This window comes from Heptranchias perlo, chromosome 23 (genome assembly GCF_035084215.1).
Source record: "Heptranchias perlo isolate sHepPer1 chromosome 23, sHepPer1.hap1, whole genome shotgun sequence".
In the NCBI taxonomy this organism is placed as follows: domain Eukaryota; kingdom Metazoa; phylum Chordata; class Chondrichthyes; order Hexanchiformes; family Hexanchidae; genus Heptranchias; species Heptranchias perlo.
Window position 1 is genome coordinate 17,280,188 of NC_090347.1, and position 15,326 is coordinate 17,295,513.

Here is a 15,326-nt window from a genome sequence, read left to right on the forward strand (position 1 = left end):
TTTAGGAGAACAAATGGGTGCAACAGACTCTTGGCTCCTTATAGAACCCCATAGAAGCTGAGTTTGCTACAGTTGCTATCCAGTTGTTGCAGTAGGGGTATTCTACTGCGCAGACTGTTAATGCACAGAGCATGTCTGGTTCTAGGAGATGATTCATCAATGTCTTTCACGGTCAGAAATAGTTTTCTCTCACACTGCTTATCACTGAGGGTGAAGCAACTCTGTCACCTGCTGTAGGCATGCTGCCTTGGATAGTAGTAAACAATTTTACAACACCAAGTTATAGTCCAACAATTTTATTTGAAAATCTCAAGCTTTCGGAGGCTTCCTCCTTCCTCATGTGAATGTGGAAATGAAATCCTCGAACCTTTCGCATTTATAAATCACAGAACAATACCTGGTGATTACAGATAGTCTTTCCAACTGCCCGTTGCCAAGGCAATCAAAGTGTTCAGACAGAGAGGTGTTACCTACAGGGCTATCGAATATACAAACAACCAAAAAAAAAAACAGAGAGAGAGGCAGAAACATAGAAACATCCGGAAGGAAGAGAAAGACAGCAAATGACCCGTTATATTAAAAACAGATAACTTTTGTTCGCTGGTGGGGTTACGTGTAGCGTGACATGAACCCAAGATCCCGGTTGAGGCCGTCCTCATGGGTGCAGAACTTGGCTATCAATTTCTGCTCGACGATTTTGCGTTGTCGTGTGTCTCGAAGGCCGCCTTGGAGTACGCTTACCTGAAGGTCGGTGGCTGAATGTCCTTGACTGCTGAAGTGTTCCCCGACTGGAAGGGAACCCTCCTGTCTGGCGATTGTTGCGCGGTGTCCATTCATCCGTTGTCGCAGCGTCTGCATGGTCTCGCCAATGTACCATTCTCTGGGGCATCCTTTCCTGCAACATATGAGGTAGACAACGTTGGCCGAGTCACAGGAGTATGAACCATGCACCTGGTGGGTGGTGTCCTCTCGTGTGATGGTGGTATCTGTGTCGATGATCTGGCATGTCTTGCAGAGGTTACCGTGGCAGGGTTGTGTAATTTGCTGCGATCGATGGTCTGTTTGAGGTTGGGTGGCTGTTTAAAGGCGAGTAGTGGAGGTGTGGGGATGGCCATAGCGAGGTGTTCGTTGTCATTGATGACATATTGAAGGCTGCGGAGAACATGGCGTAGTTTCTCCGCTCCGGGGAAGTACTGGACGACGAAGGGTACTCTGTTGTTTGCGTCCCGTGTTAGTCTTCTGAGGAGGTCTATGCGATTTTTCGCTGTGGCCCATCGGAACTGTCGATCGATGAGTCGAGCGTCATATCCCGTTCTTACCAAGGCGTCTTTCAGAGTCTGTAGGTGTCCATCCCGTTTCTCCTCGTCTGAGCAGACCCTGTGTATTCGCAGGGCCTGTCCATAGGGGATGGCCTCTTTGACGTGGTTAGGGTGGAAGCTGGAAAAGTGGAGCATCGTGAGGTTGTCCGTGGGCTTGCGGTGGAGTGAGGTGCTGAGGTGTTCGTCTTTGATGGAGATTCGTGTGTCCAAGAAAGAAACTGATTCTGAGGAGTAGTCCATGGTGAGCTTGATGGTGGGATGGAACTTGTTGACGTTATCGTGTAGTCTCTTTAGTGATTCTTCGCCGTGGGTCCATAGAAAGAAAATGTCGTCGATGTATCTGGTGTATAGCGTTGGTTGGAGGTCCTGTGCAGTGAAGAAGTCCGGCTCGAACTTGTGCATGAAAATGTTGGCATATTGGGGTGCGAATTTGGTCCCCATGGCTGTTCCGTGTGTTTGGGTAAAGAACTGGTTATCGAAGGTGAAGACATTGTGATCCAGGATGAAGCGGATGAGTTGTAGGATGGCGTCTGGAGATTGGCTGTTGTTGGTGTTTAGTATTGATGCTGTCGCAGCGATGCCGTCATCGTGGGGGATACTGGTGTAGAGTGCCGAGACGTCCATCGTGGTGAGAAGTGTTCCTGGTTCAACTGGTCCGTGGGTACTGAGTTTTTGTAGGAAGTCTGTAGTGTTGCGACAGAAGCTGGGGGTTCCCTGTACGATGGGTTTCAGGATGCCCTCGATGTATCCAGAGAGGTTCTCACACAGGGTTCCGTTGCCTGATACGATAGGACGTCCGGGTGTGTTGGCTTTGTGTATCTTTGGGAGGCAGTAGAAGTCTCCCACGCGGGGAGTACGTGGGATGAGAGCGCGTAGGATGCTTTGAAGGTCTGGATCGAAGGTCTTGATCAGTTTGTTGAGCTGGTGGGTGTGTTCTTTGGTCGGATCTGCGGGTAACCGTCTGTAGTGTTCCTGGTTGTCCAGTTGTCGGTATGCTTCTTTGCAATAGTCCGTTCTGTTCTGTATGACGATGGCTCCTCCTTTGTCCGCTGGTTTGATGACGATGTTGCGGTTGGTCTTGAGAGCGTTGATGGTGTTGCGTTGTGCTCGGGTGACATTCTGGACTGTCTTCTGAGTGCGGCTGATGAATCTGGCATTGACGCATTTCTTGACAGCTTGAGCATACATGTCAAGCTGAGGGCAGCGACCCTCTGGAGAAGTCCAGTTTGATAGTAGATAGTCCAGTTTGGATAGTAGTAGTGACCCTCCCTCCTTTGGCCTTAACTATCCCTGGCCCTCTTCTGCCGCTGAGCCACCATCTCCAACCTATCCAGCAAAGTGAAACTTACTGGTGAACCTATGCCGTGGTGCAGACTGAAACAGTTGAGTTTCTCCTAGCAATCTCCCTTACTGAGCTACATGTTGGACTTCTGCTGACTCTCCTTATTGCTACCTGTACAGAGAATAATATTAACATGCTGTGAGCTGGAAAGCAGGCCTTCATATTTAATACAGTAATGGAAGATAGTTTTGTATAAGTAGCACAGGAAAGGAGCAACAATAATGTCTATTATTTGAATCCTTCACTTGTCTACTGCAGTCTTGTTTATCTTTTAATAAGTATGTTTGATGGGGTATATGTTTAAAGGCACCATTAAGCACTTTTCAAGTTTCAAGACTCACAGCTCACAACTGCCGCATACAGCATAGAGCTCTTGATATCTTAGAATGAGTCGGACACAACAACAGCACAATGCTACTTTATTACACAGAACTACATAGAATGTACAGCATAGAAACAGGCCATTCGGCCCAACTGGTCCATGCCTGTCTTAATGCTCTACACGAGCCTCCTCCCTCCCTACTTCATCTAACCCTATCAGCATATCCTTCTATTTCTTTCTCCCTCATATGTTTATCTAGCATCCCCTTAAATGCATCTATGCTATTCGCCTCAACTACTCCTTGTGGTAACGAGTTCCACATTCTAACCACTCTCTGGGTAAAGAAGTTTCTCCTGAATTCCCTATTGCATTTATTAGTGACTTTCTTATGTTTACGGCGCCTAGTTTCTGGTCTCCCCCACAAGTGAAAACATCTTCTCTACGTCTACCCTATCAAACCCCTTCATAATCTTAAAGACCACCATCAGGTCACCCCTCATCCTTCTCTTTTCTAGAGAAAAGGCATGTCCTCTCTCTGCCACACACTGATTATGCCAAAGATACCTATATCCTTGAGGATGACCTCAGCCAGAGGATTGATTACCAGAACAAACAGGAGTGGCGACAGTTAGCAATTTGATAAGGTGCACTTCCCAAAGTAAAATAATCAATGCCTTTCTTTTGGTGCAATTATGTGACATTTAAACCAATGTATAATATCTCCACTGGAGCAATAAGTCTTACTAAGCAGCACAGCACATCAATGTCATATGTTAACTTATGTTAATTTCAAAGGTATTCTAAGGAATTGTATCTTTCCCTATATACAGTATAAACCTCTCTGTATTAACACTAGTTAATTGAATCATTCAATTAGTGAGATTATTTTTTTAAAGAATTGATTGTAAAAAACTATTTCATTGTATAAAACATATATTTAGTGTACTTGGCTCCAAAATAGAAGTTTGGTTAGTGTGATCAGCTATTCGATAATTTACATCAAATACACAAAAAGTTCAATCAAAATTTGTTACTCTGGTTTTATAGCAAAATGTGGTTCTCAAAAAGAATACTTAAACTAAGAAAAAGAGAAAAGACATGTCAACCTTTCAGTCCTGATGAAGGGTCTACATCTAAAATATTAACCAGCCATTTCTCTCTTCAGATGTTAATGGACCCCACTGTTCCTTTTTCAGATTTCCATCATTTGCAGCTTTTTCATTTTTGCTCTACTCTTTCTATTTATACCTTACATTTAACTCGCTGATAATCTAAAATGAATTGTAAATTGAAAAAGCAGAAGACAGTAATGTTGTAACAGCAGTACAAAATGGTTTGGCGAACAAAATGATTATTTCAGTTAATGAAAGCATAACTTGGTTAGTACATCAAAATGAGTGTTCCCAAGGGTGATCTCATTAAGCAGCATATACTGTATTATGTGGTTAGTGTGTATTGTAATGTTTTGGTAATGTTTCGCTGTATCTCAAGGGGATAACTAATGTTTCACTGTATGAACTTTTTAAAAGCATTATAAATCCAATTTATGTTTACTCTTGAAAGGTTCATCCCTTCCATATTTGGATTAATCCAGAAACAGCTGGCTTTAGTTCTTTATGAATGGTCTTTCTGAGCAGAAGGCTCCTTGAGAGTGTTGGTTCAAGCATGTCTCAAAATCCTGATAGCACCTTCTCCTGTCATCAAATGTTATAATAAATTGGGCAGGACTGATTTGTAAATGTGTTTGAAATGAATTTAAGAGTTTACTTGAATTTTTCGTTTCTGGTTTTAAATGCTGAGTTATAAAAAGGAATAAAAGCACAATATTAATTTTAGAGGAAAAAGGTGTAATGTTTATTTCAAGGTTTCTAAGTGTTTAGTTTATTTATTAAGTGAAAAGTAATAGGAATGATCTTCATTAAAATAGAGAAAAATCTCACGCTGTTAGATAATTCTGATATTAAATGGTAAGCAAAAAATTATACCATCATGTGCATTTGGACAAGACTATTAATCTAGTCAGCTACGGAAGCTATGTCTGGGTTTCAAAAAATTCAGTCCTCATAAGAAAATGACATAAACTTAAAAAGATTAGTGAAATGTTTTTCAGATTTTAGTACTAGAAATTCCAATATTTAAGCATTCATTGAAGCTGACTACTGAAGCTGGGAAGCCAGGTCAGTGTTCAGAGTGCCTTAGACTTCAAAAGGAACCCAGATGCGTTCCCGCAGACTGCCAAAGACTGGGTGCCCCCTTAGTATTACATTGCCAGGGACTGTACGCATATTTCCCACCAGATCATCTGGGAACAGACACAATTAACTCAGTAGACTGCCATAGGTTTAATGTATACTCACTCTGAGACTATGATAGATCAGTCACATATCATGAGATTAACAAGAATTGGATGCACATGCAACAACAACAATTTGGGTTAAAATAGTACTTTTAACATAAAAAAGCCTCAAGGCGCTTTACAAAAAAAAGCATAATGAAAATGGGCACTGAACCAGGAAGGAAAAGCTTAGGAGGAATGCCCAAAGACTAAATTGATCAGATGAGTTTTGAGGAGGTTTTTAAAGAGAGATGTAGAAATGGAAAGGTTTAGGAAGGAAGTTTCCAAAGCAGAGGACTGATCTGGGTGAAGGCTCTGTCACCAACGGTGGGTCAAAGGAAAGGGAGGATGCACAGAAGGCAGAGTCAGGTGAATGCAGTGTTCAGAAGGGCACAAAGAGTTGAAGGATGTTGAAGATATAGGCTGGGGCCAGACTATGGATTTATATTCAAGGACAGAGATTTTGAATTAAATGCTTTGGGGAGATAAGCAGCCAGTGTAGGTCATTGAGGACAGCTGGATGAGCAAGACTTGGTGGGGGGGGGGGTGAATTTTGGATGTTGGAGGGTGGAGGATGAGAGGTAGGAAGGAAAGCATTAGAGTAGTTGACTTTGGAGGTGACAAAGGCTTTCAGGGTAGAGGAATAGAGATAGGGGTGGAGCTGGGCACTGTTACAGAGGTGTAAGTAAGCAGTCTTGAGATGGATAGGATGTGAGGTTTAAAGCTCAGTTCAGGATTGAATACCAAGATTGTGAACAGTGTGTTTTAACCTGAGAGAGTAATGGCTTCCTTGATATTGAGCTGGAGGAATGTGGCTCATCCAGGACTTGATTTTGGACAAGCAGTCTGACTGAACAGAGGCAATCAAGAGGTCATGGGAAGTGGTGGAGAGATATCATTAGTGTACATGCGAAAGCTGGTCTGATGCTGTGAATGATGTCACTGAGAGGTGGCATCTACATAAGGAGGAGGAAGGGGCCAAAGATGGAACATTGGAGAACCCCAGAGATGATAGTTTGAGGGAGGGAAGAGATTGCCAGAAATTGAACACATACTTACAATGAAACTGCTACAGGTCAGGTGCCTAATTGGATGAATAGTCACTACTAATCTGCCTGGTTGCTTGGACACCTTTTCAATCCAACCTCCTCATTCTCAGGGATTCGATGAATACTCACCACTAACGGTTACATTTTCCTATGTCCATTAATTTCAGTGCATAAGGTAGCAATGAATAAATATTGCATTCCTGCCCTTTCGAAATGTAAATGACAAGCTTATTGAAAGGTGAGTACAAAGACTGTTATTTTGATGGTTCAGGCCTCGTTACAAGGTTATTATTGATGAACTCATAAAGCATTCTAAAGCTGCGCAGTCAAATTGAAAAGAAAGTATTTTGTTCGAGGCTAAAGTTGGAGTTAGTGAGCTGAATAGATTGTACAACTGGAGAGGGAAAGGGGGATTCGGGAGAAAGATCCTAAATGCGCTACAGATTGTGCTATGGCCCTACTTGTGCACTAGGCACAGTCTCAGCATGCAGTGTTTATTCATAAAATTGTCTCTCAGGTGTACATACATCACTCTTATTAATAATCTCAATTTTTAGCACTATTATATTTTGAAACATTTTGATATTTGCTTTAACACTGTTTTGCTTTGTGCTAAAACTCACTCCTGTGATAAAAGCTCTGATGTCCACACTGCACTCTGTTCATTTTTAATTACATATTTTTCTGAGTTAAAATGGAAATATATTTATCCTGATAGTCATTACACTAGGTTCCTATTGTTAACTGTATGATTTATATCAATTAGTGTTAATTGTATTCAGGTGGTGGGTATCAATTGGGGACTCTCTTGTATCCTTTTTATAGGAGTGCTTAGCTAGGGTGTGTGTGAGTGCGAGTGCGAGTGCGAGTGCGAGTGCTCGTGCTCTGTGAATAAAGGTTTGGAAACAACTAAAGACCAGGCTCTAGTATTCTATCCTTCACCACATGGCTATCCAATTTTAACACCTATAATGAGAAAATAAATTGTGATGGCTTTAATATAATTTTCCTCAAGAAGCCTTGTTTCATACTTTGCAGGAAATTGCTCACATCGGCATGGCAACGTTCAAAGCACTCCTGCGAATAAAATGTACAAATTTACTTACTGCGGATCCGTGGCGTAGACTTCTGTGATTTTGAAGCTTTGAAAAATATCGACACATCAGCCCAGCCTCTGAACAGCGTGGGTTGATTCGCATGGGAATTGTCTGTGGGAGTGGAAGCCATGCGCATAATCAGGCAAGTAGAAATCATTCATTTAAAGTAAACTTCTGTATGTCAGTGTAAATAAAAATTTAACATATCTTCTTATAAAAAGCCAAGCAAATGATTTAATTTAATGAAACAGACAGAATTTAAAAGTAAAAAAAATCTTAAAATTTAATTTATAATTTTTTTAATGATCCAACAATATTAAAATAAGAGTAATATGACATTCCACATTTTAAAATGTAATTTTTAGTTTTTTCGCAGTCATTAGGAGTATTCTTTTCAAAAAGTAGTGTTGAGCTGGTATTTTTAGCGTACCTCTTGGTGGCGTGAGTATTTTCGTTCCAGCTGGGCAGGTGGGTAAGTTTACGATTTTTGAATGATTGTAGTGTACCATGCCCCTTTAATTCACAGCTGTCAAACTGCCGGCAAACCAATGGGAGCAAGTTCATGATTTCCGGGTTTTAGTGGACATGTGCGTATTCGTGGATTTGCCGGTGGAGAGAGAAGACACCATTATGGAACGGCGTCCGGAGGTGAGCGATTTCTGGCCTATTATAACTGTCCTAAGAGTGAAAGTGTTACATGTGCTATTTCAAACCATATCTAACAAAAGTTTTGAAGATGTTAATAAACAAACCTCCTTCATATGCGAGCCAATGTTTAAGGTGTTATGGGGATTGTTTCAATCCAAGAGAAAATGTTGACCTATCACATAGTACAATCACATTGGTGACAATAGGGAAGGCTAAAGAAAACTATATATCATGTACTAAGCCTGTAAATTGGACCGTCTACCATATTTTTAGGGTAACAAAAATCTTTTCCCATGATAAATGATAGATTTAAGCCTTTCTCTGCTAATATGTGCCACTTTCACTACTCGTCAGATGTGAACTTGGCAGGAGTTTTAAAAGATAAATAACATAAGCTTTTTCGTGAACTAATTTAACAATATAAATTTAGACTATTTAAAAAAAGTTAACTGCTTCATACTTACTTTGCAAAACTGCTACCACATTATTATCCAAGGTGTGTCACACATGGAGAGAAACAAATAATGAAAATGGCACACATTAACGGAGGGCGGCTCATTCAACCAACGGGTAGTGATTAATTGAAGTAAAAATATTTGGGGTAGTCGTGCGGAGATAAACAGAAGCTTTATTTAAAGTGACAACTATTTTTTCTAATGCAAACCTTTATCTGCTCTGAATTATTTAAACATATATATTTTTAAGGAGCAGCAGTTTGCTGTGATTGAATTATTTTAATTCAGTGGCAAATCATGGATTCATTTAAAGGACCATTAATATTGAGGTAAAATAGTTTTCTTTAGGTAAATTATAAAACTTACATTCATTTAGAAGGAGGATTAAATTCATTTCAAAAAGTTATTGTTCCTCTTCAGGTTGCTGGACCAATCCTTGGCTTAGAATACAGGTAGTCGCCTGGCTCCTAGGCCTTGCCATTAACACTGTTTTGTTGGGAAAGAGTTGTCAGGGGAGACTCCCCTGTTTCTCCTCCCTTCTCTGTGTGGAAATGCTTTTGCTTGGCTCCTTTCTCTAACAACCCCAAGTGAGAATGACCATTTTCCATGTGGGAAGTTCTGGGCACTAACCCATTTTCTAACTCTCTATTATTTCTTTTGAAGCATGTTTTTCCTGTGTGGGTTATAAACTGTTTTAAAAGGTTTTGGGTGAAATATTTATATTTAATTTTTCATTTGGGCAAGTCATTCTTTCTGTGATTGCAACCTATTGGCTCATGTTGCATTGCACTGAATATATGTCAAGAAATCTCAGTCAGTACTTTTCTTTATTTTCTACCATGTCAAAAAGGAGACTGACCAATGCACTCCTCATGGGTCAGCATGGAACATAGAAACATAGAAAATAGGAGCAAGAGTAGGCCATTCGGCCCTTCGGGCCTGTTCCGCCATTCAAAATGATCATGGCTGATCGTCTAACTCAGTACCCTGATCCCACTTTTTCCCCATATCCCTTGATCCCTTTAGCATTAAGAAATATATATATCTCCTTCTTGAATACATCTAATGACTTGGCCTCCACTGCCTTCTGTGGTAGAGAATTCCACTGAATGAAATAGGCCAGAAAGTCTTAGGTTCAATCTTTGGTCTGTGCTGAAATAGCTGGTAGGATTGTTACAAATGCCTTCAGCTGCCCTGAAATAGGGAAGAGAAAATTAATCAGCCTGCTGATGTCAGAGGAGGACAGCACTGGGTTTGGCTGTGACGTTCACTATGGTCAGCCCACTGACACAGTGTCTAGGCTCACACTTAAAAAATGGGCATTTGGGTAAAAGAAGGCAGCCTGTGTGTGCGATGCTGTATCATAACACGAGTTAGTGCTTTCAGGAGAGGAGGGATCAAAACTGAAAACAAATGTAAGGCTGGCCTCATCAAGCTACTTCTACGAATGGTTCTCCGTGTCCTTAGCTTCAGAAAACTCTACCAGAAAACTAAGGCAGTGAAGGTGCCAATTCCAGCAATGAAACGGTTCCTTGGATAATGGATAGGTGAGTAGTCTGTGTATTTAACTGGAAGGTGGAGCATAATAAACAGAGTGATGAAATATGAATAACACGATGACTGACATACATTGGAGACAGAAAATAAAAAAGAGGAATCAGTGAGACTGTCAAATATTTCAGGCATTGAAGTGTCAGCAACTGTCAACATGTGCTTTTTGGCGCAATTGTTCGAAAATCATGTTAATTGTGTTTTAACTACTAATGGGGAATAAGCCAGAAAATTGAAAATAAATGCCACTCAAGAAATCATGAGAATCCTATTCATAGCTGCTCTGGTACATATACAATTCTTGGCATTTGTTTCTAGAGTCCAACAAATGTAACCACAGTTACAGCTGAAGACGTTACAATTAGGAAATTCTATTGCAACCTTGGTAAAATATGTGGAACTATTGAAGCTTCCTAGCCATGATGAGAATGAGGATTCCCACTACAAAGAACTGTTTCAGCAAATAGCTCATTTACTTGTGTGGTGTTACTTTGGACATTAGATCCTTTAGACAAGGCTCAAGAAACAACACATAATCACCTAACAGGAAGAAGAGGGTAATAATGTCACCAGTTACTCAATGCCATCTATAAAATGTACTAAAATAGTGTAAGGTATAGCAGTGATGAGGGATGAGACAACAGATACGAGCAAATGTGAACATATCAATGTGTCCTTAGATGCAGGGACAGTAGTTGGAAAACTCAGTTTCATGCTGTTGATCATCAAAAAATAGAACAAACAGATGTTGAAATATTACTTCTTTCTATTTTGGAAAAGTTGAAAGAGATTAAAGGTTAATTCCTATTGTTATGATAGAAGAATATTATGACTGGTGCACTAAGTGCTACTGGGTTGCAAACTGTAATTCCTAGTACTCTCTATGAACTCAATTCTTCTTGCAGCTTGTGATTGATGCAATGACAGAAAGTGTCTCTAATAGAAGTGTTTTGTGTTAGATGTTGCACAATTTCACTTATAGCAGTGCTCAGACGCAGCGCATTCTTCAACAAGTTTATTAAAAGTCAAATAAAGCCCTTGAGAAAATGAGACTGTGTGGTAGTTCTCTCTTGAAGCCATGCAAGCAGCAAAGGAAGTATGCTGGCATCACAGGGGCTTTTGAAAGAAATACAGGAAAGTACTTGCCTGTCTTAAGTGGCAGTTGAAGCTGTAAGGTCTACTGCATCTGAATGCATTTGACTTAATTATTTGCTTCCTTGCTTTGAAAGAAATCATCAGCAAATGTTACATTGCTAATAAGTACCCTGTTATGTTGTTGATATGACTATGGCAGGGACTACCCTTAAAAAAAACACTTAACAACAAATTTTTAAAAAACGATCAAAGATCTTTGGATGTAGTTCTAAGAAAACAGGCACCATCCATCTTAGAAACAGAAATCTGTTGCAGCAGCAAGTCCTACAGGACCAATGAAGTGGTGTATGTTTCAAGGGAAGAACTGGAACCAAAAATGCCTGTGGCGATGCTGGGAAAGTTGTTCCATTAAAAAACAACACCGTTTTCAGAATTTTACACCTTCTTGCTCCATTGCCGATTCAGAAGTATTTTCAAAATGCAATGTTTGCTGGTAGTGTGATGGCACAGCAATTGTGAAGAGATAGAAGGTGAATTTTATGCTCAGGGCACCATGTGTTGTTAATTGATCGCGATTAATCACGTGGGGCAGGGAAAACCAAGTGGAAGCCAAGGGAAGAAAAATCAGATGATGAATCACCCCAGGTTGTTCCTGAGCAGCTTCTTGGTGGGGGGGGGGGGGGGGAGGGGCGGGGGGGAAGATTCAACTGGTGCTGGTATCCAGTGAGAAATGAGTGTCGCGATCGCAACTTCCACCCAAAGGCATCGGCCTGAGGCCCGAACAAAATTGGGCCTAGGGCCTCATTTGCATTAAACAGTTGCCAATCGGTCATCCTGATTCAACTTGCCTGACCGATTCTATCTGGCTCTGACACTGAGCCGTCCCGCAGGTATGTTCCGTGAGGGAGGGAAGGGGAGGTGAAGCGGAGGGGGCTGGCCCAAACTGGCGGCAGCCTGCAGTATATTTGTGGATCCAGAAGGAGCACTCCTTCTCCTTTTGGCCCCACAGAAATGAAACTGTTAAAAAGTTTTCTTGCCTACAGCGGTCCCTTTAAGGACAGCTGGTTAGGCTGCTCAAGACCCGGAACAACTGGGCGAAACAGGGACGGCACAAGTTCCGCCCACTTTCGATCGGGGTTTTACAGCTGGTGTTAGGACCCTGATCTGCATATGCAAGACGCCTCATGCCTGTTTCAGGTGAGCGGCCTGAACACCTGGATGTCGTCGGCTTCCAGTTTGGCAGCTGGCGCACTTCCGGGGGAGGTCGGGTGTGAAAGATCGTGACCTGACATTGGTCCCCCCAATGTTGATTTTACACTAAAAAAACAGGCGAAACATCGTTGAATTTCTCAACTCTTGTGTCTAGCTTCGGGGCACCATGTTTACCCTCACTGCCAGAATATAGCCCTTGGTACAGGGGAGACCTAAAAGCATAAGAAAAGAAAGTTACTTTTAAACTAGTGATATCAAAGTTGATAATTCAGCGGGGGAAATTTTAACCCCCCAAGCACGGGTGGGTTGGAGTCGGGTGGGAGGTGGAAATAGTAGTTTTTTGGGTCGTGACCGCAACCCGGCTCCAATGCGCCCACTTCCAGGTTTAATGTGGACGCGTTTAGATGCATGCGAGGAACACACGGGCAGAGGTCGTGTCCCAAATTATTGCTAGCAGGCGGGTATTTAGCGGGGCACTTAACATCGTTAAGAGAAGTTAAGTAGCGTTTTTTAAATTGAATTTAACTAAGCTTTGAGTTTAACGCCACCAGGATGGCTTTCCCGGGACTCATGAATCTCGCCAGTAAAAAGGAGGCAAGAAGGGCCGGTTCATCAGGTAATTATTGCACTGTTTGTGGATCAGGAGGTGCAGGAATGTTTCCTCCAGACCCAACAAGCTTACCTGCCGCAATCGGCCTCCCCTGCGATCGGCCTCCCCCGCGATGTCCGCGACCCCACCCCGCGATGTCCGCAACCAACCCCCGCGAGGTCTCCCCAGCCCCCCTCCCCCTCCCCCTCCCCACCCCCACCGTTCTCTTCCTGACTCCAAGTAAAAATCATGCCCAGTATCATTTCTTTCACTCAGTATTTTATCCTACTCCCTCTCTCAACCTACTGACTGGCAAGGATTTTGTTGAGCTTCAAAAAAAACAATTGCCACTCTACAGATTATTTGTTTAGAATTTATTCAAATTCAATATTTTGTATCTTATAGGTCATTTGTGTTATTTATTACCGTCCTGTTGTATTGTGATCACTATTAAGTATTTTCCGAAGCAGTCATTTTATTATTGTTTTCTTAAGATGCCTCAGTTGCTTTTTTAACCACTCAGTTCATTCAGTACTGGTTTCCTTTTCCTTGCTGACTTATACTGAAAGTGAGTAAATAAACAGTGTTGTGGTAGCACAGTGTGCAGCACATTTCCAGCTCGCACTTTCATGGTAGGACGCAGCTTCATGCCAATGATTCCTCTCATAATGAGTTCTCATTCTCATGCCAAGTAGGGAGGTGTGGGGTGGGGTGCAGGCATTTCCCTGAGGGAGGGAGGGGCAGTGGCTCAGATGAAATTTGAGTAGGCCTTTCAGGAGCTGATTACTAAGCCACGGTGACCAGGGTTTAGAGTTTTTCAGAGTGCATTTACACTGCAGCTACTGGTCTAAAATTGCACTTTGGGTTTCAGCCAGGCAGAACCCTGTTTACATTGCTTGGCTCTTGCCTGGCTGGAACTTTATCTGTCCTGTTTGACACAGGTCTACACTTGCCTGGATATTTGCAAGGGGCTCAGCTGTCTCCCAATACATTACAAATTAAAATTTTTAGAGAGCGGGAAGCGGGAGGTGGGATTTCTGCACTCTAAACATTTAAATGAAGTTGGGTAAGTTTACAAAATGTCCAGGGGATCCAAACACTCTGCAATGTTTGACATTGCACTAGATTTACTGTCCACGCTGGTGGAATGGGCGGACACATGGCAGATCAAATTTAACGCAAAGAAGTGCGAAATGATACATTTTGGCAGGAAGAACGAGGAGAGGCAATATAAACTAAATGGTACAATTCTAAAGGGGGTGCAGGAACAGAGAGACCTGGGGGTATATGTGCACATATTTTTGACGGTGGCAGGACAGGTTGAGAAAGCGGTTAAAAAAGCATACAGGATCACGGGCTTTATTAATAGAGGCATAAAGTACAAAAGCAAAGGAGCTATGTTGAACCTTTATAAAACACTGGTTCAGCCACAACTGGAGTATTGTGTCCAATTCTAGGCACCGCACTTTAGGAAGGATGTGAAACAAAGGGCAGGTACAGATAGGACAAATTCAGACCATGAAGCGGGAAGTAGAAAAGCAGTTAATGACGTAGTTAGCAACTCAGAAAGGCAAAAGAAGCAAAGGCTAAATAGTGTTCAGCACAGGAATTTGACAGGGTTAAAGGGTATATACTTCAATGCAAGGAGTATTACAAACAAAGCAGATGAGCAAAGGGCACAGATAGACACATGGCAGCATGATATCATTGCTATAACGGAAACCTGGCTTGAAGAGGGGGATAATTGGCAGCTCAATATCCCTGGATATAGAGTTTTCAGGCAGGATAGAGTGGGTGATAAAAAAGGAGGGGGGTAGCATTATTGGTTAAAGAATCATTTACAGTTGTGAGAAGAGATGATATGCTAAATGGATCATCAATCAAGGCCATATGGGTTGAGCTAAGAAATAAAAAAGAGGCAGTCACACTATTGGAGTGTACTATAGACCCCCGAATAGCAAAAGGGAGACAGAAGAACAAATATGGAGGCAAATTTCTGAGTGCAAAAACAAGAAGGCAATAATAGTAGGGGACTTCAACTCCCCTAACATCAACTGGGATTCAAACAGAGTGAGGGGCACAGAGGGCACAAAATCCTTGATCAGTGTCCAGGAGAACTTTTTTAGCCAGTACGTGACAAGCCCAACAAGAGGGATGCAATTCTAGATTTAGTCCTGGGAAATGAAGATGGGCAAGTGGGTGAAGTGACAGTGGGTGACCATACTGGGGATAGCGACCACAATTCAGTTAGTTTTAGCATTATTATGGAAAAGGACAGAGTTAAATCAGGAGTAAACATTTTAAATTGGAGG

General features: G+C 41.9%; 1 protein-coding gene across 1 annotated transcript; it reads right to left on the reverse strand.

Moving 5' to 3' along the window:
* Nucleotides 1–280: 280 nt before the first annotated feature.
* Nucleotides 281–7,567, reverse strand: LOC137341378 (uncharacterized). The gene is made up of 2 exons (XM_068004495.1): nucleotides 7,474–7,567; nucleotides 281–2,772 (listed from the first exon to the last, which is right to left on the reverse strand). Exon 2 carries the CDS (start codon nucleotides 2,505–2,507, stop codon nucleotides 834–836), a length of 1,674 nt encoding a protein of 557 aa, XP_067860596.1. The 5' UTR covers nucleotides 2,508–2,772; nucleotides 7,474–7,567; the 3' UTR covers nucleotides 281–833.
* Between the last annotated feature and the right edge of the window lie 7,759 nt (nucleotides 7,568–15,326).